The 26964-nt window shown below is 50.8% G+C and overlaps 3 protein-coding genes across 6 annotated transcripts in view; all 3 read left to right on the forward strand.

Moving 5' to 3' along the window:
* The window catches only part of carm1 (coactivator-associated arginine methyltransferase 1), a 69055-nt gene extending 63665 nt beyond the window's left edge, over nt 1–5390 (forward strand). For all 4 annotated transcript variants that reach the window (XM_059639871.1, XM_059639872.1, XM_059639873.1 and 1 more), the window contains one exon: nt 2961–5390. In XM_059639871.1, the coding sequence (XP_059495854.1) occupies nt 2961–3103 (143 nt within the window). In that variant the 3' untranslated portion in view covers nt 3104–5390. The remainder of the gene's footprint in view (nt 1–2960) is intronic.
* A 5323-nt stretch (nt 5391–10713) lies between these two features.
* Nucleotides 10714–16094, forward strand: timm29 (translocase of inner mitochondrial membrane 29). Its single transcript, XM_048522024.2, has 2 exons — nt 10714–13492; nt 15315–16094. The coding sequence occupies exons 1-2, from the start codon at nt 13408–13410 to the stop codon at nt 15920–15922; spliced, it is 693 nt and encodes a 230-aa protein (XP_048377981.1). The 5' UTR covers nt 10714–13407; the 3' UTR covers nt 15923–16094.
* A 33-nt stretch (nt 16095–16127) lies between these two features.
* Nucleotides 16128–26964, forward strand: part of LOC132206341 (basic proline-rich protein-like) — a 45706-nt gene continuing 34869 nt past the window's right edge. Inside the window, exons 1-2 of the mRNA XM_059640006.1 lie at nt 16128–16186; nt 18620–22025. Coding sequence (XP_059495989.1) covers nt 16128–16186; nt 18620–22025 — 3465 coding nt within the window. The remainder of the gene's footprint in view (nt 16187–18619; nt 22026–26964) is intronic.

Below are 26964 nucleotides of genomic sequence, written 5' to 3' on the forward strand. Positions count from 1 at the left end.
TCTGTTTTGGATCACCCTGGAAGGGGAAGAATGGCCTTGAGTTGGAACCCAGGCTGTAAGGCTAGCTGTTTATGACGTTGATGGGATTGTTTTGTTCTCCACATGGCTCATCGTCTTCCAGACTCCCTTCCCTGTAGGAATTCCCTTGGCAGCAGGCTGCTACGGGTGCCTGGAGTCGGATTTCTGTCAGTAAGGTTCATAGCATGCTGGTAACTATGAAAGTGTTGATTAAAGGCCCTGTGTCTTCCTATAGCTCATGGTAGGGACATGCGTCGCTTTTGAAAGGCTTTGGGCTTCCAGCAGCAACAGGAAATAGTGAATGGATGTGTCCAAAAGACATGATCCTCTGAGTGACACAAATACATTATGGCTGTATTTTTAAAATAATTGAAAATATGACACCACAGGGTCTTTAATACACACTTTTTTTTGGCTTAGAAAAGTCATCTTTGTTGGCGGGGGAGAAAAGCACTGCAGAAAATCAAATGAGGTGTAACCTTTCTTGTCATTTTATTATCAGGGCCATACCATCCTTGCCAAACAAGGTTGGAGTGGGTGGCGGCTTCCTTTTAAAAATCAAAAATAAACTTGACTTTCAAAGTCATCTTGTGTTTGCACCCCTCATAAGAAACCAAATACAAATCAAATTCTGGAAGATTGTCTTTTGAAGCTCCCAAATAACATTAGATCATGTGTGTAAGAGATATACTTTTCACTCCTCTTCCCTAGTTGAAATGTTGAGTCCTCTTTGCAGTTTTTGTTTGTTCTCTCCACCGTAACTTTACTGAACAGGAATCGGTTAGGATGACCTACTAAACTGTACCATGCAGTTATCCTGTAGGCCACTTGAGGTTTTTTTTGGAAAGCTGAGATCTGCATTTTGATAGGGGTGAACAAATAGAAACTATTAAGTTGTATGACACAGAACCGAATCAGAGGCCAGAAATTTTCTCCTTCTCCTCCGTCACCACTAGCAAAACTTAGTACAGGCACATTGTATGTATGTGTGTTCATGCAACTTCAGTGCAACTGGATGCACCAGCAAAACAAATTGAGATACAATAACGTTTTTTGCACTTTTCAGGGATTTCAGTAGCATTTTTGTCAGAAAAAAAAATTTTAAATTTGTCTTCATGAAGCTCGTTTAACTTAAATGACTGCAGTATTTTGATTTTTTTTTAAAGACTGGTGATTAATATACACCAGCTCTCTCTCTCTCTGACCCCAGCATAGGCTGCATTGTGGTTTGACTTTTTCGAAAAAAGAGAACTTTTTTTAAACTGTGTTAGACACTCAGTTAAGCCCTTTGGTCCTCAAGTTTATTTTTTGTTTGCCTTGAATCATCTCAAAGATAAACTTTGGGACAATTTCTGTTTCATACATCTAATTAGGATTAAAAGGATTTAATTTAACCCAAATGGAAGAAAATCATTTTGTGAACTTGGTCAGAGATGCTATCTTGCCTTAACCCTTTGAATCTGCATGATTACTTTTGCACTATAGCACAATCCAGGAGATCTATGAATTCTAAAATATATTGTGAAATACTTGTACCGAGTTTGATCAGTGCTGTACATAGCATGTCCCTTCATTTACAACAGAAATACTCCTTACAAAGGCTCCTGGGTGAACAAATGGAGAGTTTAGAAATAGATTTTACTTTTATTGTCTCCTGGGTTTCTGAAACTTTGCTCAAACTCTGGACTTTGACAGGATAAATGTTGATATCTAATTGCATCTATCATCTCACAAGCCAATCCCTACCATAAGTTAAATTGAATTTGACAAGATCCTGGCCAACTGAATAACCACTTTCAACATTACAAATCTTGAACTTCAGTTTTTTTTAAAATTTAATGATCATTCCCACTTTCTGTCTTGTATTCTTTCATTGGCCTGTTACAGTGGTCATAGATTGAAATGTTGCTATATCCTATGACTAACGTGCTCAAAAACCCCTTTTTAAAAAGAAAAATTGAATGTGTTTTGTGAATTTCTCAAATGTTTAGGGTTTTGCTTAACAAAAGTAGAAATGCTAGACTTTGGAGCTAGACAGGGCTGATGAGTAAGTTTCCTGCTCCTGGTCGCTATTAAGTGGGCCTCCTCCCCTCCCCATCCAACCCCACAAATTATTTGGAAATGAGTGCCAGTAAGAATAGAAATGATTCACCATTGGGGCTTCCTTCTCCCCTTCTACGTGCACTGTTATTAAATAGCCTGTAAACACACTGCCTCAGCCTGCATGTCAAAAATGAGTACTTGGGCAAGGAATCACAGGGCAGCTAACTTCCTGTGGAATCAAACCTTAGCCAAAGGCAGCTGTTCTGGAGACGAGAAAAGAGAATTGGCTACAAGATATTTTTTCAAAAAGCTTAGATTTATGCCATTGGTCCTTTTATATTGCTAATGCCTAAACTTGGCTTTATGCTACTGAGGGATTTAAGAGTGCTCAGTGGTTGGGATCAAATTCATATGTCAGATATCAACTAATAGCATAGCACCGTCTGGGATTAAGATTTTAGATTTATCTGAAGGGGTTAGTGTAAAGAAATGTGTATCGCTGGTCCCTTTTCTCCATCTGCTCCCCTGAATGGCTGCATTTTCTAACTTTGCTTCTTCTCTGGTTGCTTTCAGTGCTGCGTATAAAGGTTTGATTGGGATAACCTGTTTAGTTGAGTTGCTTGTTGACACATCTATGTGCCCATCCAAATTGAGTGGGTAGCAAGCAGCAGATAGTGCTGTAGAGAAACACCAGCTTGGGAATCCAGCAGCTTTACTGCTTGAGCGTCCAGCTAGCTTTCTGAAACCCAGGAGCATACGTGAGAGGATTTGATTTGAAATTTGGGTTTGGGCATTAGTACAAGGAAGGCTTGAGTGGCCATTTATAATGTAAGGTTTTTTTTAACCTGTGTAATTGTATTGATGACTGTGTGTCTTTTTGTTCTGTTCTGTTTTGTTAGGGTCTTCAAGCGGTGGACAGGGTGGAGTGATTGCCAGTAGCAGCTACTATCCAATCAACAGTCAGTTTACCATGGGCGGCGCTGCCATCTCCATGGCTTCTCCAATGTCCATAAGCACCAACACAATGCACTATGGGAGCTAAGAGTTCATGATACTGCCTCCGACTTTTTGAACTGACACTTTTTGAGAGGATTAAAAACCAAATCCAGATTCAGTTCCCTCCAAAAAACCCAATCTCTGTGAATTGTCCAAATTCATTGTCCATGGATTTAGTTCAGCTTGAGGGTGGGGTGGGGTGGGGGTGGCGGGCGTGTATGCGTGTGTGTGTGTGTGTGTGTGTGTGTGCGCGCGCGCGTCTGTTTTGTTTCTGCCATTGGGAACAACAACATACAAATTATTTGATACCAGACTTGTAAAGTTTTATATAACAAAAAGGGAGGGGGAAAATAAATGCTGTTTTGGTCCTGCGATTAGACTCCATAGTTCATAAATTTTCTCATCAGTTTGTCGGAGTGCTGCAAGTAGATACTAACATATCTTTTAATACAGACATGTCCAGTGTGTTGGGAGCAGATGGCTGATAGGAGTTATCCATTACCTGGTTTATCTCTGTCTTTTCCTCCTCTGATATCCCTAACCCCCTCACCTAATGTGCCAACCCCTATCTGATCTCTTGAAGATCTTGGGTTAATGGACAGTTAATTGAAAGTTTCAAAAGTGACAAATATCAGCTGTAAACGTAATAAATATTATAAATGTTTTTGATAAGACATTTTTTCATTTAAGGATTTTTTAAAGTTACTTTTAAGTATGGATAGACTGCATGCAAAATGTTTTTCCCGAACTCCTTTGAAACCTACAGTGATTTGAAAAGCTTCCAGGTTCATCTCATGGAGAAAGAGTTTTTCTCAGGGCTGGAATGAACTGAGTAGCTGTAGGAAAGGAGCAGGTATCTGAACATTTTGACTTGTTTTTTGGCACTTGTCTGACTTGCTTTTGCGTGCCTTTAATTTTCATTTTGGCCACTTTGCAGCGTCTCCACAAAGCCGGAAGCACGACCCTGTTTGAACTGGTGCTGTTTTCGGAGTAGCTGAAAATTGCACTGCTGATCTGTTCCTTGACAATGCCAAGAGCAACCATGTGCAGGCCAGGTCTTGATCCAAACCAACCTATTATTGCTTTTTGCTTGATAACTCTTGCATTAAAGAGTGAACAACAAACAGTCTTACATGATTTGTCTTTCTGCATCCAATGGTTTGATTTCTCAGTTCTACCTGTACGCTGTTGTTGTGATTTGAGCTTTGAGTTGAAACTGCTATGGCAGCACATTGAGCAACCTGCACTACCTGTGCTCGGGGGCTGTTGGAATGGTTTATACCTACACATAATAAAAATGGGTTGGATTACTTTAGTGCCAATATATGTGTATATTGGATATCTCCTCCATATACAAAAAGGAATGCTGCAGATTTGGTGGTAAATGTCTTCTCCAGCAGTTGGGACATCGTGGTTAGGGTATGAGATCTCGTACTTCACACTCCAGATAATTTATATTTGTCCACCCCCTTCTGTGATTAACTTCCAAATCTGTAGATAGAATAGTGAAATTTTCATTATCTTCAATCAGCTGTTACAGGGAACGAGGCTGTTTTTTCCAGCATTTTCTGATTTGTTACAAGTTACAATGTCTGTATATTTCTTGAAATAGTCGTATTATTCTTGGCAGCAATCTCTGATAGAAGGAAGAGTCTCTTTTTAAACTGAGCATTGATCGTAGAACCCAGCTGTCTTGTCGTACAAGATTTTTTTTCTTTTGAGGAGAGGTTTAAAGTCAAGAGTTCTTTGCTTTCCAAAATCTTGCACCCCCAACTCTGAGTTTGTTGGCTGCCTTCAGTTTTTAAATGTCTTTTAATGCCATTGCTTTGTTTAGGGGTGGGAGAGAATTAGTATTGATTTCTTTGTAGCACTCAAGCATTTGAAAATTTGGTAGACTGCTTCTGGTTCTGGCAAATTTTATTTTATATGGTGAGTTGAAGTATTAAGGATTAGTAGATTCAGGATGAACGGGTCAGCTATACCTACAGTTATGTATACACGAAAGAAAGAGAGACCTTCTGCAATTGAATCTTGTCTTGGGTCATTGCGGAGGCTTTAAATATAAGAATTGAAGATGCATCTGTTAGATTTACCTGCAGCTCTGGTATACATCTACCATAGGATACAATTAGAAAGAGCTCTTTGGAAACTTATGGGTGGGGGATGTGCAGGAGAGGTGTTAGTTGTGCTTCTGTGCAACGTGGGTAAAGTTGTACTCCAGACAAAGCCAGCAGTGTCTCAACACCAGGTTATAGCCCAGCAGGTTTATTTGAAATCTCTCAAGCTTTCGGAGCACAGCCCCTTCGTCAGTTGTAGTGAGAAAGCAGAGCACACAGACCCAGACTTTATAAGCAAAGAGATCAAAAGATGAGTGTGTCACTGGTGTGAGTGGGCTGTCAGATAAGTCTCTGCAGGTAACCAAGAGTGTTAGACAGTGAGTAAAGTGTCAACAGCTGAATAACCAGCTAGGAATGGATGACTTTCCATCCAATTTAAGTGAGGTAAAGAAATAATTTTTAAAAGTTAAATAAAGGTAGTGCTGGAGACAAACTAAATGACCTAGAATCACATGCCACATTCAAAACTGTACAAACTAATTAAAGTAGAGAGATCATAAATTATAAAGGTGGCCTGGACAGTAAGGAAGATTTCACAGATACAGAACAGTGGTCGGGTCACCTGTAGTGCAACATGAAACCAAGATCACATTTGAGGCTGTCTTCATGGGTACGCACCTTGGCTAACTTGGTACCTTGGACTCTTACCCAAAGATCGGAGACTTCAAAATACACAATGCAGAATCGCCGAGCAAAGACCAATAGGCAAGTTCCATGCTCATGAAAAATGGCCTCCGTCGAAATCTTGGATTCATGTTGTGCTAATACTTTTCTGTTTCTGTAAAAATCTTTCCTTCTGTCCTGTCCTGATAGCATCACCTTTTGATAAATTATGATCTCAGTACCTTGGCTTGAACAGTTTTGAATTTGGCATGCAATTCCAGGGTCATTTATTTTGTATGCAGCACCACCTTTTTTATTTGTAACTTTTTGAAATTATTTCTCTGTCTCACTTAATTGGATTAAAGGTCATCCCGTCTTCACTGGTTATTCAGCTGTTGACACTTTACTCACAGTCTAACGCTCTTAGTCACCTGCAGGTGACTAATCATCTGACAGTCCAGTCTCTCCAGTTGTATAATCTTTTGATCTCTCTGCCTCTAAACTCTAGGACTGTGTGCTTTGCTCTCTCACTACATGTGATTAAAGGGGCTGTGCTCCAAAAGTTGGATCTCAAATTTGTTGGACTATAACCTGATGTCGTATGACTTCTGACTTTGTCTACCCCAGTCCAACACTGGCACCTCGACATCACATAATCCAGACAGAAGAATTAGCTGAGATAACAAGGCGTGGAGCTGGATGAACACTGCAGGCCAAGCAGCATCAGAGGAGCAGGAAAGCTGATGTTTCAGGCCTCGACCCTTCTTCGCTTCTGAAGAAGGGTCTAGGCCCGAAACGTCAGCCTTCCTGCTCCTGTGGTGCTGCTTGGCCTGCTGTGTTCCTCCAGCTGTACACCATGTTATCTCAGATTCTCCAGCATCTGCAGTTCCTATATCTCTAGAAGAATTAGCTAATGCTTTATGCACAAAAGCTGCTGGTACATGTGCCCCATTTAATAAAGCTTCCTGGGTGCCTTATAAAATTCCAGTTGTTTGTGGTATTGAATGTTTCCTTATAACCTTCCACCTGTGAACATTCTTATTTGCATAATTATTTCTGGGACAATGGATCTCATTTTAAACTGAGCCTTTCACTTAATCAGGAGGTAGATACCCACAACTTTTATCTCATTAATTACCCTGGTTCCCAAAGTCGTTTTTAGGTTGTAATTTTTAACAAATTTGCATCTACAGTGTTGTTAGTTACAGGTCACTTATACTATTGCTGTAGCCCCAAGAAAGTGATTACTCAGGAGAATTGTCTATCAAGGAAGCATTTTGGACAAACTTGAGCAGTAATTTATTGTGAATATTCTTTTCAGATTTGTATTTTGTTTCTAGAGTAGAGGAATGTTAACTGCTTCCAGTCTGGAGGAAAGACTTGTCTCACTAGACATACTCCTAACTCTCTTTGCTTTGCTTTGCTGGTGATGATTTTGAAGGCTTTAAAGAAAGGTCCTGTGATTCCGAAGCAAACCACTTTAATAATCCCTCTCCTTGCTACCTCACCCATAGCTATTTTGCTAGCATTGGCTTTGGAGTGGTTGCCTGTGACTAAGTATTGATGTGTCTTAACTGTTGACACACGAGCTATGAACAGTTTGTTTCCTGCTATTTCTGAGTCTTCTGTTTAAGGGTGTGTTGTTTCAGAAGAGCTGTTAAGTCAATTCAGTTTTAACATTGACAAGAAATCCAAATCAAAGAGTTCAATGTAGCCATTGTTTTAGTTTCTCTGACCTCTTTCCCCACCGGTCATTATTGTCCCAGTAACTATCTAGTTTTTATTCCCATTCCCAAAAAGTACTAACTTGTGAACCATACTTCCAAAAGGTATCCAGTGTGTACAAGTTATATGACACCACCCTACCTTTGTTGTCCAGTCAGAAATAAGTCTGGGTTAATGACTACTTTCACTTTGAACCCTTCTAAATAATAAAATTAATTGGAGTAGTTTTTGAGAGCTGAACGTTGGGATTTTTGGCAAATATTGACTGAGCACTGCCATTTGGGTATCAAGAGGAGTCTGAGAGAAGTGAATAGTGCCTCAGCTAATTTAATGATGAGTGGATAAGGCACCATGATTTACCTTCCTCCCCCCCCCCCCAAAAACCCAGTTTCAGTCCTAAACAATGACCTTGTAAAGGTGTATAAGAGTGCATGTGTCTAAATATAGACCAACCACATCTACACAATGTTGAGATTGACCTAATGATTGGTAAATATTTCATATATCAGTAGGCTTTTCTGGCTCAGGAAATCTTGATGCCATACATCCTAAAGTCAAGGGTTTTATTTGTAGGGTTGAGACTTTGTCCTGCATTTTTTGGGTTTTTTTTCCATCTGATTTCTTATATGACTTAGCTTGGCTTGCCTGGCCTGGAGTGACTTCCATACAATCGAGGTTTGGGCTACTTGCTTAATGTTTCAATGGGAAACTGCACACTTCAACTTTGCCCGTGTGTTTTCTTGACCTGGACATCAATAGTATCATTGTTCTTTTTCTCGTGATGGGTCAAACTAGTATTACTCTATTTATCACTATCAGATTTGTTTTTATTTTTTTTGTTCTTGAAAGCTTTTAACCCATGCCAGTGGGAAAAGAAAATGTGTGTATATAACATTTATATTCTGAAAAACCTGAAACAAGACATTGGCACCCATTAGGATCCACAAAGCTCTGCTCAATATGTAGAGAATGCTTCTTAAGTGCTGGTTAGCTATTGGAGTTTTACGGTGTGGAACTCTTAAATTATATAGACATGAATGAGTCATTGACTGTGCACAGCTGAAGGAACACTTGCAGTGTATTGTCAGGTTTATTAGTGTGAATGATCGCTGAATCTTGGTGCAGTGTGCACAGCCTATAATCCTACAAGGTCTGTGAATTTTGCACCATAATCCTGTGTCAGTGTGATCCCTAATTGAGTATTACAGAGTAGGCATGATTTCAACATTAGCCTCAACCATCTCAATTAGGCAGTTTTTGTAGAATATTTCTACAGTAAAAAGGATTTTAAAAAAATTTAGAATGGGTAAGGGTTTAATGTGATAAATTATCACAGCAATGGCTGACAGCAAGGATAATTGATCTGCGATTAGCTGGGCAGGCGGCACAGTAACTGGTGAAACTTGAATGGAACAGTTCAGAGTTACTAATGTGGGTCCCATTTGAAAGTTTGGGATTCCCCTTTTAATTGGACCCTTTGTTTTTCTAATCCCTGCAGCTGCAGTTGTGTTGAAGTGAGTTGTGAACAAAATTCGGAGATTTGTCACTCACCTGATGAATTAAACTCTGGTGGGTCTGCCCTTTGTAAATGTTTTCCTTGTACAATTGGTACAAAGCATTGGGCAGAATTTTTATTCTGTTTTTTGGCCTTTTTAAAAATCGTCTCTTACTTTACAAATGAGGCTTGTTATTGACCCTGAACTATTCTTGTTAACCCATTTACAGCTATCCTGATCCAAACCTTGCTAGAGGGTTTTACCAATGTGTAGTTTAGTGTTTTTAGTGTAATCTAGAAATGTTTCTGTAGACTGGCTAGACCTTTATTCATCTGTGTTGTGTGTAGATTTTATTACAGCGACATGAGATTGTTAGACCGTATTAGAAAATCATCCTGTAATACATGAATTATCAAATAAAACACTAATATTAGATGGTTTTGAGTAATCTTTAATTTATTTTTATCTCTCCCCTGTTAAATCCAGATGGGAGAATGCAGTTTCCTTGTGTGAAGCGCTGATCAAGCTAATGTTGATTTAATGAGCTGCAAACCAGGGTTGCTTGTGCTCTGTATTTTCCAAGAGAAAACTAATTTGCAACCCCCACCCCTCCATGCAGCATCTTACTGCAGTATCACTCCATTGAGATTAATAATGTTACATTTAACTTGCCATTTCAAACTGAACAGACTGTCCCAAAACTGCCCATTTCACCAGTAATCCATGTAGTGCTCATCTTAACAATAAGAACTGTTGTAGACTCGCTACTGCTCAGCTGTAGCCCCAAAGGAGCCAGATGTTTTGGTTCAGTCTTCTTCTTCTGTAAAGTGCTCCTTGGCTGAAGATCAACCGTGCTTAGTGAAGGTTATGATAAATATTCACTGCCTAACCCCATCCATTTGGCTATCGCCAGGGTATACGCATAATGCATTGGTGCCTCATAAACTGAACAATTGAATTGTATACTTCATTCAACTGTACTAACTCCATAGAAACCCAGTTCAGCTGGTCTGGCTGAGAAACCAGCCAGCAAGTTCAGAGATCTCCAGAGATTTTAAAGAAACCATTTTGTCAACTTAATGAGTTTATTGGTCTATTCTGACTTGAGTTTGACTCATTTCAGCAATAGGTTCAACAACTTTACAACCTCCTTTTCAGGGCCATGCTGCAGAACCCAGGGCACTAGCTCTCGCTGTTCCCAGACACCTCATCACATTATTCTAAATTTGTCCTCGGAGATAGGATTTGAACTCTGTTATGAAAACTCATTTACCATTGTCATAGTGCATGAATTATTCAGTGTATGATCTTCCCTATTGTCTGGGGGTTTCTTGGTTTGTCCTGAAATAGCAAAAGCAGCAGCCCACTATCATTTCTGTGAAGGTAGCAGAAATGTGACCACATTCTGTAGCCATTATTCTCAATCATATTCTTATTTGGAATAAAATTGTGGTATCACACTTGATAGCTTGGTTTTTATTTAACATTTATAAGTATCCATGTTTAGTCATGTTCGCTGGTAGGCAGGATGGAACCAGGAAATGATGTCTACCGTGATGCTGTATACCAGTGCATCCCAAACAGTTTCCTGTTAGGACTTCCATTTTTATTGAGCTTTGAAAATTGTCCCCATTTGAGAACTGATGACAAGGAGCCATTAAAGGAGGAGCATGACTGCTGTAACTTGGTCAGTGCTCTTACATGCACCATTTACTGCTTCTGATTTTTGTGATCTCGAAAGCTTTAGCTGATGTCCTCCACTTGGGCTCCAGACTTCCACTTTGGGAAGCTCTTGTAGTGTAAATGCTGGCTATCTGTGCAGATTTGTAATATAGCTACTATTATAACCCATTGCAGCAAACAGGATATTTTTTAAAACAGCTGTAACCTAAATGCTTAATATAATCCACTCCAATGTGAGTACAATCATAGCATAAGAATTCATATTTTTAATACTGGGTTAGTAAATGTGACCATACAGCTGTCAGGTGGTTATTGGTGATTAACAATTATTATTGAATGAGCCATTCAACTCATGACTGTGCTGAGCCTCCTATGGTCCAATTCATATGGTGCCACTCCACTGCCCTTACTGCATACATTCCATCTTTTTGGATATTTAGAATGTCTAGAAAATGTGGAAAAAAATTTACGGCATCTGGCCTATGTTGGCATGAAGCAAACCATTCAGTATAATCCCATTTTCCAGGGCTTTATGATTTTTCAGATTATATCCGGGCATCATGCAGGAGGTCACGGGTGATGTCACTGTTTTATTTTTCTCTGCTTTTCTCTTTCAAAAAAAATCTGAATCTTAAATCTCCCCTCTAATCTTGATCAGTGATCCTTCTAAGCGGAATTGGCCCTTTCCATTTACTCTATCCAGGCTCTTCAAACTTGTACATATCACTCGTCTTCCCTCTGACTTTTTTTTAAGGAAAACACCCCAATCTTCCATTATAGTTTGGGGTTGTATTGAGAAGGAAACTGACCCTTTCACGATCTGAATCTTTGTGATTCAACTTCCTTCTAAAACATCAAAGCATTCGATTCTGAAGTTTTTTTTCTGGATAACAAGACTGGGGTAACGAAGGCTAATTCAGTGCTGTCCACAGCCAGAAAATCAAATAAGAAATGTGGGTCCATCAACCTGTTTTGGGTTTGTTTTGTCAACGTGATAAGATGGGGCACTTGAGTCTAGACTTTCGGCCATACAGGTGGAGACACTACCCTGTAGATTACTTTTGTTGGTAATTGCTGGTTTATTAAGCAACTTGGGGGAGATGCGCCTCAATTAAGTGTCACCTAATTTCCAAAAAGAATTCCAACCCCTCTGCTTAGAGCGATATGTTATGCAGTAATACAATCCTAAGCCATAAATTTCAGGAAGCTTGTTCGTACATTCCAACTGTTCGTAGCTTTTGTGCTCCTGAGATGCTGCTTGGCCTGCTGTGTTCATCCAGCCTCACATTTTATTATCTTGGAATTCTCCAGCATCTGCAGTTCCCATTATCTTTGTTCGTGGGTACGTTGCTGGTTTTGAAACACACAGTTTAATGTCTCGGCTCTCTATGATTGATGGGCAGCTGGACTCAGCCACCAGTCTCGCATGTGAAAATTCTTCTGTACGCTGCTGCAGTTCGTCCAGCTGAAGCTTTGTCGGGTAAGTTATTTGCACAGCAATTTTTGTTTCAAATGTATTTAATTCGAAGTCTGGCATAACTCTCAGGTACACAAGTTGTTTACAGTGAATGCAACAATTTGTAACTGGAACCCTCTTCTGGCTTCCTACCCTCGTAAACACAAGGCTTTTACAGATCTGCCGACTAACTTAAACCCACCAGGCGGTTGAAACTATCTCTGCAGCTCACTGACTTTGCCCCCTCAGCGATCCTGACCGTGAGTTGCTGCGAAACAAAATCGTTTGGAACGGGAAGTCACCGACAAGACCCGTGTGACAACCCTCAGTCGGTGAATGGTAGATTTTGAAGCAAAATTGTAGGAATGGTTCTCGATAAACGGGTCCAGGTCCGGAGCAGCACAGTGTACTTAACAGAGATACAAACCATGCTCTGCATGACTGAGGATTGTTTCTCTTTGTCACCTAGACTCAGCAAGTTATGAAGGCAATCGCTTCGCTTTGGGGATTTGAATTTGCTGAATACATGAATTGGCTGGGGGAACGATTTGGGATGTCACTGGGAATTGTTCTGAGGAAGGGTCACTCAATCTGAAATGTTAACTGGTGCTTTCTCGCCACAGATGCTGCCAGGTCCGCTGAGTTTTCCCAGCAACTTCTGCTTCTGTTTGATCAAACATCTCTGGCGCGCCCACAGTGGCTGAGCCAATCTCTTCCCATTTGCCTTTTGGTACGTTTTCCACACACATTGATGTGACTGAACCCTGCTGTCATCATCAGCCTGTGAGATTGTAAATTATAAACACTGGCTTCAACCTTTTCAAAGATTATTGTTACACACATCCCTCTGGGACTTGAACCTGGGTCTCCCGGACTAGGGGTAGGGACACTACGAATAAGGGGGCCTCTGAGGGCGATGGAATCGAGAACCTTCAAGCAGCTGCTGCCAACCCTGTTATCCTCCGCCGGTAGGAAAAGGTGATAACTTCCCCTTTAACTAGATACGTGCATGCGCATTATCATAGTGCAACGGAAAGCTCGGCCTGACGGGAAAGCTGTTTCAAATATTTAGTGGCGATGAATAGATTGAACACCGCCGGTCGGCTTCGGATCGTGTTCTCTATTTCTAAAACGCAGTAATGCCCTCAGTCTGTTGTTGACTTTTGCGTTCTCCTTTTCCTGCTTCTTGTCTCGAATCCAATGGTCCGTGCCGGAACCACCTTCTCGCACCGTGTGATCGAGGGGGCCCATGAGGTGAAACACAGTCAAGATGGCGACGCTGTGGCGACGGTTCTGCTCCTTGCCTCCTGCGACCGCACTTGGATTTTGGAGTCGAGTCCGAAACAGTAACATAGGTAAAACCTCAGTCCAGACCGGTCGGGAAATAATCGCTATTCATTCTCTAAGGGAACGCGCGCTTCGGCTCAAGCTGTACATGCGAATCTCTTTTTATCACCGTTCATAGAGATGTACAGCGCGGAAACAGATGCTTCAGTTCAGCTCAACTCGTCCGGGCCAGCCAGATAATCTAAATTAAACCATTTACATTTGCCAACATTTATACGTATCGTTCTAAAATCTTCCCTTTTTTATGTCCCCATCCAGATGCCATTTAAATGTAATTGTACCAGTTTTTCGTCTGGCAGCTCATTCCATACACCCATTCACACTCTGCATGAAAAAGTTGCTACTTGGGTCCCTTTTAAATCTTGCCCCTTTCACCCATGCCCCCTAGTTTTGGAGTCCCCACCCTTCAGGAAAAGACCTTGACCTACACCCTATCCATTTCCCACATGGCTGTACAAACTTCTTCAAGGACAGGAAAATAGCCCCAGCCTATTCAGCCTGTCCCTGCAATGCAAACCCTCCACCCTGGCAACATGCTTATAAATCGTTTTTGAATCTTTTTGCATTTCACAACCTTTTTTTTTCTAGCAGGGAGATCAGAATTGAACACTATATTCCAAAAGTAGCCTAACCAATGCCCAATACAGTCGCAATATGACACCCCAAGCTTTACTCAATGCACTGACCAATAAGGGGAGTGTATCAAATGACTTCTTCACTACCCTGTCAACTTGCAACTCCACTTTCAAGGAGCTATGAACATGCACACCGAAGTCAAACCTGCTATCGTAATCCTTTGTTCCTTTCTCCCTCATCTCCTCACCCTCACCACTTCCCATTAAATCAAGGGTGTTCATATCAATCATTCTGTGTGGTAAAGTTCCACGTTCTCACCTCTCTTTAGGTGAAGAAATTTCTTCTGAATATCCTATTGGATATCAGTGTAGTTATCTTTAATATACAGTGTCTCATTCTGCTCTTCACAGGCTGAAACATTATCTACTCCATCAAAATCTTTCATTATCGTCTAACTCAAACCTCAGCTTTTTTTTTCAAAAGCCCATTCATGCTTTACTTACAGAAATGGCCTCTCAGTGCTGGTACCATTCTTACAAAAATAAATGCATAGTCATCAGTTATAAATCTTTATTTTAATAGTACTGCAGCCAGAACTGTACTTGAGTGTTCTAATCAAGAATAGAGAAAACAGAAACACTGGAAGTATGGAGTAGTTCAGGCAAAAGTTGAAAAGACAATTAACATTTATAAATTGACTTTTCATCAGAACTGTCAAAATATTAATTCATTTTTAAAAAAAAAACACTAAAACTACAGGTCCTGAAAATCAGAAACAAAAACAGCAATTACTGCAAAATCTGATGGGGTCTGGCAGCATCTGTTGAGAGAAATCAACGTTAACATTTTGAGTCCAGTAAACCCTTCTTCAGAAATTTATCATTTCTGTTTCTCTCTTCACAGATGCTGCCAGACTTGTTAAGTTAATTTTCCAGCATCCATAGTACTTGCTCATTACAGGTCTAACCAAGGTTCAATTCAAACCTGGCATAAGCTCTCCACCTGTCAATTCAGTTTTTTAATGGCCTCACTGATTTGCATTATATTTTTAGTGGTTGATGTACTTATACTCACTCCCACGTATTTTGGAGGACCTCACAGACAATCTTTGTGTCGTCCCGTTCCATAAGGTAGTCAGTGTCTAACCAATTTTGTTGTATATAGTTTCATGGAATTTGAGGGGTTGGGAAGTCAGTAGCAAACTGGGACAAAAGTAGACATTTATGTTTCACACGCTGATTTGTTCTGTTGCAGGTATCTGGACATGGAGCCTTCTTAATGATTACAAAGAGGCCTGTAAAGAGATTGTTGTGGGAGCCAGAGATCACCCAGGAAAAGCTGCCTTTTACTGTGCACTCCTCACAGGGGCATGTGTTTGTGGATACAAAAACCCATGTGACAAATCCTTTCAAGCTACCCTGTTGGAATCATCAAACCAGCTTTTAGTTTTGTCACCTTGGGTCCGGAACAGTCGGTCAGACCAGCACATCCAGAATCTGGTGACGGTCAAAAACCAGGGCCGACTCCGGCATCAGAACCTGCTCCTCTTCTCTCTGGTGTATGCAGCACCCTATGATGCCAAGACCAGTTTATACAATGCACAGTGTGAATATTTGAAACCACGATGGTCAGATTTTCCAGGCAGAGTTTTGGACATTGGGTTTTTTGGCAAGTGGTGGATCCTTAGTTCCAAAATGAAAGACTGGGACATCAATGACAATGAGTTTGCTTATCTGCCTGATGAGCTGCAAACAGTTACGCCACAGAATCTTCATTCAACTGAGAATGAGAGACTGTTTGAATTAAAGTTTCAGCCTGTCATTCTTGAAGAAGAGGACACAGAGGAGAGGGAAGCAGGCTAAAAACGCTGCACACTGTGCCACAGTAGTAACAAAACATAACAAAAAGTTGTTGAGGATGGAAACTTAGTTTCATCCCCTCACAGCTTTATCCTTCTTGACTATTTTGGAGCTTTATTTAACATTTATGCTTTAAAAAAAATTTTAAAAACTTAAATAAACATAATCCCGAGCATTATGCTGTCCTGACTGTGTGTACCAGGTCACAATGCTGGCTGTAGCCAATGACGACAAGCTACTGCAGTGGCAAGTTAAATCGATACAGAAGTACAAGCAGAACACTGGAAAAGTATATTGAGAAAATTGTCTAATTGGCTATCCATATAGTTTATTCAACCACTTCACCATTTTGCCTTTCTTTTTCCTCTTGTCCACAAAGACTGGTAAATGGAGTTAGGCCACAGATCAGTCATTATCTCATTGAATGATGTACCATGGCTAATTAACCATTGGTATATTGATTATCAAGCAATGCACATAAAGCCCCAGCACCAAATGCACAGATATTAAGGATGAGGGAAATTGGTCTCCTAGAAGTGATGAGACAGCATTTTAATGTATTCATGATCTGTACTTTATTTGCTGCTATTTACAATGGGAGGCAGGTTCAGTGGCATTCTCCTGCCACCAAGTGGTGAATTCAAATACTGATGGCAGAAACCTAGAAACTGACTTACTTTTACATAACTATTGGCCAGTTTAGCATAGATGATCATTGAGTCTGCATGAGTACTTTCAAAATTGGTCCACTCTCCCACCCTTTTCCTATATCCTTGTTATTACTTCTCCTACCATTAGTTGAGAAATTTCATTTTGAAATTTGAGTCTATATCCCCTCATTGACCAGCTGTATATTCCACTTCCAAACCTTTGTGTAAAAATTGTCTTAGAACAAAGAACAGTGTAACTAATCCAGTCTGCTTGCACATGGTTCATATTTCTGTATCCCCTGCCATTCACATCTGTTGAAAGTCTCAAACATGTCACAATTAGTTATTTTGCCAAACTTGGTATATCTGGTATATTCCCCAGCCCCACCCCTACTCTCTTTTCTCTATTTATTTCTGAGCTCCCTTCACCCTTCACCTCCCACCCTCATTGCTGAAGGGTCCCAAACCGAAATGTCAACTTTCCTGCTCTTCTGATGCTGCCTGGCCTGCTGTGTTCCTCCAATTCGACACTGTTACCTGAAAGGCTAATGGCATAAGATTCCATTGTCCCTTTAAATTACAATTTGCAATGTACTTGAAGAGAATGAATTTGAGGAGGAAAGAGGGAAAAGCTAGGATAAACATTAAAATTGAAGGAATTTTATGGAATGGAACGTCCTAACAATTATGTAGGTTTTGAACAGGCTGGAATTAGGACCTATAGCTGAACCAATAAGATTTTAAGAGAAACTCTCTCATTAGAAAGAAGCGAGTCTACATTCAAAACTATGCGAAATGGTCTTATGAGCTTAATGTTGGAGAGGATGTTCCAACCACAAATACTAAATTCTTCACTTAACTACAAACTATGTTAGGATTACTGACTGAGTTATAGAGACAACAGAGAAAATGGATACACACCAAGGGGAGCCAGAATTACATTTATTAAACAATATAATTTTAAGCAACCGGAGATTATAATTGATTTTATTTTTACAATATTTATTTAGGTACTTACATTTTTTACTTAATAAAGAAGAATATATTAGATTATTGACTGAAAGAAGGCACATTGAAAGCAAGATGAAGAAAATCTCCAACTAATCAGGTCAATTCACAAGAAAAGAAGAAACATTTTTATACTGTGTGAAAGGACAGTACTGGTTGGCAATGGCAATGGCATACTTCTCATTGATAGAGGTATGCTATGGAGAATGCACCAGTTGGATAATGAGTGGCAACAGTAATACTCAGCAACATTCAAGTTCTGTACTACCAAATGAATATTCACAATATAAGATCTCAGATTTAGTCATCTATTAATCTCTGTATGCTTTATCAACAATTGGCCTTGATGTCTTTGATTGTTGTATCTTAACCATATCACTGTTGTGATTATCAGAAACTTGGTCACAGTTTGCTGACTTCCCATCAATTTCTGCCTCCCTCAGTCAGAGCTTCTTTCCTCATTTTTGCCCCACACCCCTCATTCCCTCAGCCAATGCCCTGGAAATCAGGCTTTCTAAGAGGACAGCCCTCATTGAATAGATTTTTTTTCCCCCCCTCTCCGGTTTCAATACTTTATCTCAGCAGTTTTCCTTCCCATTTCCATCCTGTTCCTCCTCTCCCGAACAGGTTGCCTCACAGCATCTGTCCTGTCACACACAGTTATTTCAATGGGATGATTTAAAATTTTCACACGAAGTATAATATATGACATCATTTTCTCATATGCATCTATGGACACTCAAGCAGGATACTGCTTAGCACTTAAAGAAAGGTGACCATCCTGCACCCTTCTCCCCATCCCCTATCACCTCACCCCCATCATTGCCCCTCCCTCCTCCACACACCCTTTCCCTTTCCACCCACCTTTTCCCCTCCGCCCACCAACCCTTGCTCCCACCCTCTGCCCATCCTCCCCTCGAGCCTGCTGTCTGCCCCTCCCGCAGATCCTCCACCTACCTGCCCTCGCAACCGACCTCCACCCCTCCCACAGGTCTTTCCACCCATCCTCCCATTTTTGCCCCGTCGTGCCCACATCCTACAGCCTATCCACCTGCCCATCCACCCGCTCGCCTACTCCAGCTTCCACCGCGCACTACCTCCCACCCGTCGCTCGCCGCCCCCTCCTGCTGCACACGTCCTCCCACCCGACGGCAGCCTCCCCGTCGTCACCGGCCTCCGGCCGTCTCCCGCCGCCGCCTCCCGTCGTCGCCCGCCGCCCTCCCGTCGTCGCCCTCCCGTCGTCGCCCGCCGCCTCCCGCCTCCCGTCGTCGCCCGCCACCCTCCCGCCTCCCGTCGTCGCCCGCCACCCTCCCGCCTCCCGCCCTCCCGTCGTCGCCCGCCGCCCTCCCGTCGCCTCCCGCCTCCCGTCGCCTCCCGCCTCCCGTCGTCGCCCGCCTCCCGCCCTCCCGTCGTCGCCCGCCGCCCTCCCGTCGCCTCCCGCCGCCCTCCCGTCGCCTCCCGCCTCCCGTCGCCTCCCGCCTCCCGTCGCCTCCCGCCTCCCGTCGTCGCCCGCCTCCCGCCCTCCCGTCGTCGCCCGCCGCCCTCCCGTCGCCTCCCGCCTCCCGTCGTCGCCCGCCTCCCGCCTCCCGTCGTCGCCCGCCTCCCGTCGTCGCCCGCCTCCCGTCGTCGCCCGCCTCCCGCCTCCGCCCGCCTCCCGCCTCCCGTCGTCTCCCGCCGCCACCCTCCCGTCGTCTCCCGCCGCCACCCTCCCGTCGTCTCCCGCCGCCACCCTCCCGTCGTCTCCCGCCTCCACCCTCCCGTCGTCTCCCGCCTCCACCCTCCCGTCGTCTCCCGCCTCCACCCTCCCGTCGTCTCCCGCCTCCACCCTCCCGTCGTCTCCCGCCTCCACCCTCCCGTCGTCTCCCGCCTCCACCCTCCCGTCGTCTCCCGCCTCCACCCTCCCGTCGTCTCCCGCCTCCACCCTCCCGTCGTCTCCCGCCTCCACCCTCCCGTCGTCGCCCGCCACCCTCCCGTCGTCGCCCGCCGCCTCCCGCCTCCCGTCGTCGCCCGCCGCCCGTCGCCCTCCCGCCGCCTCCCGCCGTCGCCCGCCGCCCGTCGCCCTCCCGCCGCCCGTCGCCCTCCCGCCGCCCTCCCGTCGCCGCCTCCCGCCTCCCGTCGTCGCCCGCCGCCTCCCCGCCGCCTCCCGCCTCCCGTCGCCTCCCGCCTCCCGTCGCCTCCCGCCTCCCGCCTCCCGTCGCCTCCCGCCTCCCGCCTCCCGTCGCCTCCCGCCTCCCGTCGCCTCCCGCCTCCCGTCGTCGCCCGTCGCCCGCCCGCCGCCCGTCGCCCTCCCGCCGCCCGTCGCCCTCCCGCCGCCCGTCGCCCTCCCGCCGCCCGTCGCCCTCCCGCCGCCCGTCGCCCTCCCGCCGCCCTCCCGTCGCCCTCCCGCCGCCCTCCCGTCGCCGCCTCCCGCCTCCCGCCTCCCGTCGCCGCCTCCCGCCTCCCGCCTCCCGTCGCCGCCTCCCGCCTCCCGCCTCCCGTCGTCGCCCGCCGCCTCCCGCCTCCCGTCGTCGCCCGCCGCCTCCCGCCTCCCGTCGTCGCCTCCCGCCTCCCGTCGTCGCCTCCCGTCGTCGCCCGCCTCCCGTCGTCGCCCGCCTCCCGCCTCCCGTCGTCTCCCGCCGCCACCCTCCCGTCGTCTCCCGCCGCCACCCTCCCGTCGTCTCCCGCCGCCACCCTCCCGTCGTCTCCCGCCTCCACCCTCCCGTCGTCTCCCGCCTCCACCCTCCCGTCGTCTCCCGCCTCCACCCTCCCGTCGTCTCCCGCCTCCACCCTCCCGTCGTCTCCCGCCTCCACCCTCCCGTCGTCTCCCGCCTCCACCCTCCCGTCGTCTCCCGCCTCCACCCTCCCGTCGTCTCCCGCCTCCACCCTCCCGTCGTCTCCCGCCTCCACCCTCCCGTCGTCTCCCGCCTCCACCCTCCCGTCGTCTCCCGCCTCCACCCTCCCGTCGTCTCCCGCCTCCACCCTCCCGTCGTCGCCCGCCTCCACCCTCCCGTCGTCTCCCGCCTCCACCCTCCCGTCGTCGCCCGCCACCCTCCCGTCGTCGCCCGCCACCCTCCCGTCGTCGCCCGCCGCCTCCCGCCTCCCGTCGTCGCCCGCCGCCCGTCGCCCTCCCGCCGCCTCCCGCCGTCGCCCGCCGCCCGTCGCCCTCCCGCCGCCCGTCGCCCTCCCGCCGCCCTCCCGTCGCCGCCTCCCGCCTCCCGTCGTCGCCCGTCGTCGCCCGCCGCCTCCCCGCCGCCTCCCGCCTCCCGTCGCCTCCCGCCTCCCGTCTCCCGTCGCCTCCCGCCTCCCGCCTCCCGCCGCCTCCCGCCTCCCGTCGCCTCCCGCCTCCCGTCGCCTCCCGCCTCCCGTCGTCGCCCTCCCGCCGCCCGTCGCCCTCCCGCCGCCCGTCGCCCTCCCGCCGCCCTCCCGTCGCCCTCCCGCCGCCCTCCCGTCGCCGCCTCCCGCCTCCCGCCTCCCGTCGCCGCCTCCCGCCTCCCGCCTCCCGTCGCCGCCTCCCGCCTCCCGCCTCCCGTCGTCGCCCGCCGCCTCCCGCCTCCCGTCGTCGCCCGCCGCCTCCCGCCGTCGCCTCCCGCCTCCCGTCGTCGCCTCCCGCCTCCCGTCGTCGCCTCCCGCCTCCCGTCGTCGCCCGCCGCCTCCCGCCTCCCGTCGTCGCCCGCCGCCCGTCGTCGCCCGCCGCCTCCCGCCTCCCGTCGTCGCCCGCCGCCTCCCGCCTCCCGTCGTCGCCCGCCGCCTCCCGCCTCCCGTCGTCGCCCGCCGCCTCCCGCCTCCCGTCGTCGCCTCCCGTCGTCGCCCGCCGCCTCCCGCCTCCCGTCGTCGCCCGCCGCCTCCCGCCTCCCGTCGTCGCCCGCCGCCGCCTCCCGCCGCCTCCAGCCTCCCGTCGCCCGCCGCCTCCCGTCGTCGCCTCCCGCCTCCCGTCGTCGCCCGCCGCCTCCCGCCGTCTCCCGCCGCCTCCCGCCGTCTCCCGCCGCCTCCCGCCGTCTCCCGCCGCCTCCCGCCGTCTCCCGCCTCCCGTCGTCGCCCGCCGCCTCCCGCCTCCCGTCGTCGCCCGCCGCCTCCCGCCGTCGCCCGCCGCCTCCCGTCGTCGCCCGCCGCCCGTCGCCCTCCCGTCGTCGCCTCCCGCCTCCCGTCTCCCGTCGTCGCCCGCCGCCTCCCGCCGTCGCCCGTCGTCGCACGCCGCCTCCCGCCTCCCGCCGTCGCCCGCCGCCCTCCCGCCGTCGCCCGCCGCCCGTCGCCCTCCCGCCGCCTCCCGCCTCCCACCTCCTCACGTCGTCGCCCGCCTCCTGCCTCCTCACGTCGTCGCCCGCCTCCTGCCTCCTCACGTCGTCGCCCGCCTCCCGTCGTCTCCCGTCGCCCTCTCGTCGCCCTCCGGCCGACGCCCGCCGGCCGTTTCCCTCACTGCTCTCTCCATCCCCCAGACCCTCAGTGACACAACCGCTACCGTCACCTTCCTCGTCAGTCTCAGTGCCCACCTCCATCTCAATTCACCCCCACCATTTCCCACATCCTCACTGCACCCCTCCATCATTGCCACACACCTCCTCCGTCTCCCCCAGTGACCCCCCTCCTCCGTCTCCCCCAATGACCCCCCCTCCTCCGTCTCCCCCAATGACCCCCCCCTCCTCCGTCTCCCCCAATGACCCCCCCCTCCTCCGTCTCCCCCAATGACCCCCCCCTCCTCCGTCTCCCCCAATGACCCCCCCCTCCTCCGTCTCCCCCAATGACCCCCCCCTCCTCCGTCTCCCCCAATGAGCCCCCCCTCCTCCGTCTCCCCCAATGAGCCCCCCCTCCTCCGTCTCCCCCAATGACCCCCCCTCCTCCGTCTCCCCCAATGACACCCCCTCCTCCGTCTCCCCCAAGGACACCCCCTCCTCCGTCTCCCACAGTAACCTCCATCTCCCCCAATGACCCCCCTCCTCCGTCTCCCCCAATGACCCCCCTCCTCCGTCTCCCCCAATGACCCCCCTCCTCCGTCTCCCCCAATGACCCCCCTCCTCCGTCTCCCCCAATGACCCCCCTCCTCCATCTCCCCCAGTGACCTCCATCTCCCCCAATGACCCCCCCTCCTGTCTCCCCCAATGACCCCCCCTCCTCCGTCTCCCCCAATGACCCCCCCTCCTCCGTCTCCCCCAATGACCCCCCCCTCCTCCGTCTCCCCCAATGACCCCCCCCCTCCTCCGTCTCCCCCAATGACCCCCCAATGACCCCACTCCTCCGTCTCCCCCAATGACACCCCCTCCTCCGTCTCCCACAGTAACCTCCATCTCCCCCAGTGACCCCCCTCCTCCGTCTCCCCCAGTGACCCCCCTCCTCCGTCTCCCCCAGTGACCTCCATCTCCCCCAATGACCCCCCTCCTGTCTCCCCCAATGACCCCCCTCCTCCGTCTCCCCCAATGACCCCCCCCTCCTCCGTCTCCCCCAATGACCCCCCCCTCCTCCGTCTCCCCCAATGACCCCCCCCCTCCTCCGTCTCCCCCAATGACCCCCCCTCCTCCGTCTCCCACAGTAACCTCCATCTCCCCCAATGACCCCCCTCCTCCGTCTCCCCCAATGACCCCCCCTCCTCCGTCTCCCCCAATGACCCCCCCCTCCTCCGTCTCCCCCAATGACCCCCCCCCTCCTCCGTCTCCCCCAATGACCCCACTCCTCCGTCTCCCCCAATGACACCCCCTCCTCCGTCTCCCACAGTAACCTCCATCTCCCCCAGTGACCCCCCTCCTCCGTCTCCCCCAGTGACCCCCCTCCTCCGTCTCCCCCAGTGACCCCCCTCCTCCGTCTCCCCCAGTGACCTCCTGTCTCCCCCAATGACACCCCCCTCCTCCGTCTCCACCAATGACCCCCCTCCTCCGTCTCCCCCAATGACCCCCCCCTCCTCCGTCTCCCCCAATGACCCCCCCCTCCTCCGTCTCCCCCAATGACCCCCCCCTCCTCCGTCTCCCCCAATGACCCCCCCCTCCTCCGTCTCCCCCAATGACCCCCCCTCCTCCGTCTCCCCCAATGACACCCCCTCCTCCGTCTCCCACAGTAACCTCCATCTCCCCCAATGACCCCCCTCCTCCGTCTCCCCCAATGACAACCCCTCCTCCGTCTCCCACAGTAACCTCCATCTCCCCCAATGACCCCCCTCCTCCGTCTCCCCCAATGACACCCCCTCCTCCGTCTCCCACAGTAACCTCCATCTCCCCCAATGACCCCCCTCCTCCGTCTCCCCCAGTGACCTCCATCTCCCCCAATGACCCCCCTCCTGTCTCCCCCAATGACCCCCCCCCTCCTCCGTCTCCCCCAATGACCCCCCCCCTCCTCCGTCTCCCCCAATGACCCCCCCCTCCTCCGTCTCCCCCAGTGACCCCCCCTCCTCCGTCTCCCCCAGTGACCCCCCTCCTCCGTCTCCCCCAGTGACCTCCATCTCCCCCAATGACCCCCCTCCTGTCTCCCCCAATGACACCCCCCTCCTCCGTCTCCACCAATGACCCCACTCCTCCGTCACCCCCAATGACACCCCCTCCTCCGTCTCCCACAGTAACCTCCATCTCCCCCAGTGACCCCCCTCCTCCGTCTCCCCCAATGACCCCCCCTCCTCCGTCTCCCCCAATGACCCCCCCTCCTCCGTCTCCCCCAATGACCCCCCTCCTCCGTCTCCCCCAATGACACTCCTTCCTCCGTCTCCCCCAGTGACCCCCCTCCTCCGTCTCCCCCAGTGACCTCCATCTCCCCCAATGACCCCCAGTGACCTCCATCTCCCCCAATGACCCCCCCCTCCTCCGTCTCCCCCAATGACCCCCCCCTCCTCCGTCTCCCCCAATGACCCCCCCCCCTCCGTCTCCCCCAATGACACCCCCTCCTCCGTCTCCCACAGTAACCTCCATCTCCCCCAATGACCCCCCTCCTCCGTCTCCCCCAATGACACCCCCTCCTCCGTCTCCCACAGTAACCTCCATCTCCCCCAATGACCCCCCTCCTCCGTCTCCCCCAGTGACCCCCCTCCTCCGTCTCCCCCAATGACACTCCTTCCTCCGTCTCCCCCAGTGACCCCCCTCCTCCGTCTCCCCCAGTGACCTCCATCTCCCCCAATGACCCCCCCCTCCTCCATCTCCCCCAATGACCCCCCCCTCCTCCGTCTCCCCCAATGACCCCCCCCTCCTCCGTCTCCCCCAATGACCCCCCCCTCCTCCGTCTCCCCCAATGACACCCCCTCCTCCGTCTCCCACAGTAACCTCCATCTCCCCCAATGACCCCCCTCCTCCGTCTCCCCCAGTGACCCCCCTCCTCCGTCTCCCCCAATGACACCCCCTCCTCCGTCTCCCACAGTAACCTCCATCTCCCCCAATGACCCCCCTCCTCCGTCTCCCCCAGTGACCCCCCTCCTCCGTCTCCCCCAGTGACCCCCCCTCCTCCGTCTCCCCCAATGACCCCCCCTCCTCCGTCTCCCACAGTAACCTCCATCTCCCCCAATGACCACCCTCCTCCGTCTCCCCCAGTGACCTCCGTCTCCCCCAATGACCACCCTCCTCTGTCTCCCCCAATGACCCCCCCCCTCCGTCTCCCCCAATGACCCCCTCCTCCGTCTCCACCAATGACCCCACTCCTCCGTCTCCCCCAATGACCCCCTCCTCCGTCTCCCCAATGACCCCCTCCTCCGTCTCCACCAATGACCCCACTCCTCCGTCTCCCCCAAAGACACCCCCTCCTCCGTCTCCCACAGTAAACTCCATCTCCCCCAATGACCCCCCTCCTCCGTCTCCCCCAATGACACCCCCTCCTCCGTCTCCCACAGTAACCTCCATCTCCCCCAATGACCCCCCCTCCTCCGTCTCACCCAATGACCCCCCGTCCTCCGCAAAGCACAATGACCCCTCTCCTCCGTCTCCCCCAATGACACCCCCCTCCGCCGTCTCCCCCAATGACTCCCCCCTCCGCCGTCTCCCCCAATGACTCCCCCCTCCTCCGCAAAGCCCAATGACCCCCCTCCCCCGTCTCCCACAATGACACCCCCACCGCCGTCTCCCCCAATGACCCCCCCCGCCGCCGTCTCCGCCAATGACCCCCCTCCTCCGCAAAACCCAATGACCCCCCCGCCTCCATCTCCCACAATGACCCCCCCTCCTCCGCAAAACCCAATGACCCCCCCTCCTCCGTCTCCCACAATGACACACCCCGCCGTCTTCCACAATGACACCCCCCCCGCCGTCTCCCCCAATGACCCGCCCCTCCGCCGTCGCCCCCAATGACCCTCCTCCTCCGCCGTCGCCCCCAATGAACCCCCCCGGCTCCGTCTCCCCAATGACCCGCCCCTCCGCCGTCTCACCCAATGACGCCCCCTCCGCCGTCTCACCCAATGACCACCCCCTCCGCCGTCTCCCCCAGTGACCCCCGTCTCCCCCGCTGACCCCCCACCGCCGTCTCGCCCAATGATACCCCCGCCGTCTCCCCCAATGACCCCCCACTCCACTGTCTCCCCCAATGACCCCGTCTCTCACAGTGACACCCCTCCGCTGTCTCCCCCAGTGACCCCCCCTCCTCCGTCTCCCCCAATGACGAACCCCTCCGCCATCTCCCCCAGTGACACCCCCTCCGCCGTCTCCCCCAGTGACCCCCCCTCCTCCGCCTCCCCCAGTGACCCCCCCTCCTCCGCCTCCCCCAGTGACCCCCCTCTCCACCAGTGACCCCCCTCCATCGTCTCCCCCAATAACCCGTCTCCCCTGATGACCCCCCACGCCCCCATCTCCCCGAGTGACCTCCCCTCCACCGTCTCCCCCAATGACCCCTGTCTCCCCCAATGACCTGCCCCTCCACCGTCTCCCCCAATGACGCCCCACCTCCGCCGTCTCCCCCAATGACGCCCCACCTCCGCCGTCTCCCCCAATGACGCCCCACCTCCGCCGTCTCCCCCAATGACGCCCCACCTCCGCCGTCTCCCCCAATGACGCCCCACCTCCGCCGTCTCCCCCAATGACGCCCCACCTCCGCCGTCTCCCCCAATGACGCCCCACCTCCGCCGTCTCCCCCAGTGACGCCCCACCTCCGCCGTCTCCCCCAGTGACGCCACACCCCCGCCGTCTCCCCCAGTGACGCCACACCCCCGCCGTCTCCCCCAGTGACGCCACACCCCCGCCGTCTCCCCCAGTGACGCCACACCCCCGCCGTCTCCCCCAATGACCCCCGTCAACCCCAGTGATCCTCCTCTCCGCCGTCTCTGCCAGTGACCTCCCTCCGGGCTCTCCCCCAATAACCCCCCCACTCCGCCGTCTCCCCCAATGACCCCCCCTCCTCCGCCGTCTCCCCCAATGACCCCCCTCCTCCACCATCGCCCCCAATGACCCTCCTCCTCCGCCGTCACCCCCAATGTACCCCCCTGCACCGTCGCCCCCAATGAACACACCCGGCTCCGTCTCC

The sequence above is a fragment of the Stegostoma tigrinum genome, chromosome 35 (assembly GCF_030684315.1).
Source record: "Stegostoma tigrinum isolate sSteTig4 chromosome 35, sSteTig4.hap1, whole genome shotgun sequence".
In the NCBI taxonomy this organism is placed as follows: Eukaryota; Metazoa; Chordata; class Chondrichthyes; order Orectolobiformes; family Stegostomatidae; genus Stegostoma; species Stegostoma tigrinum.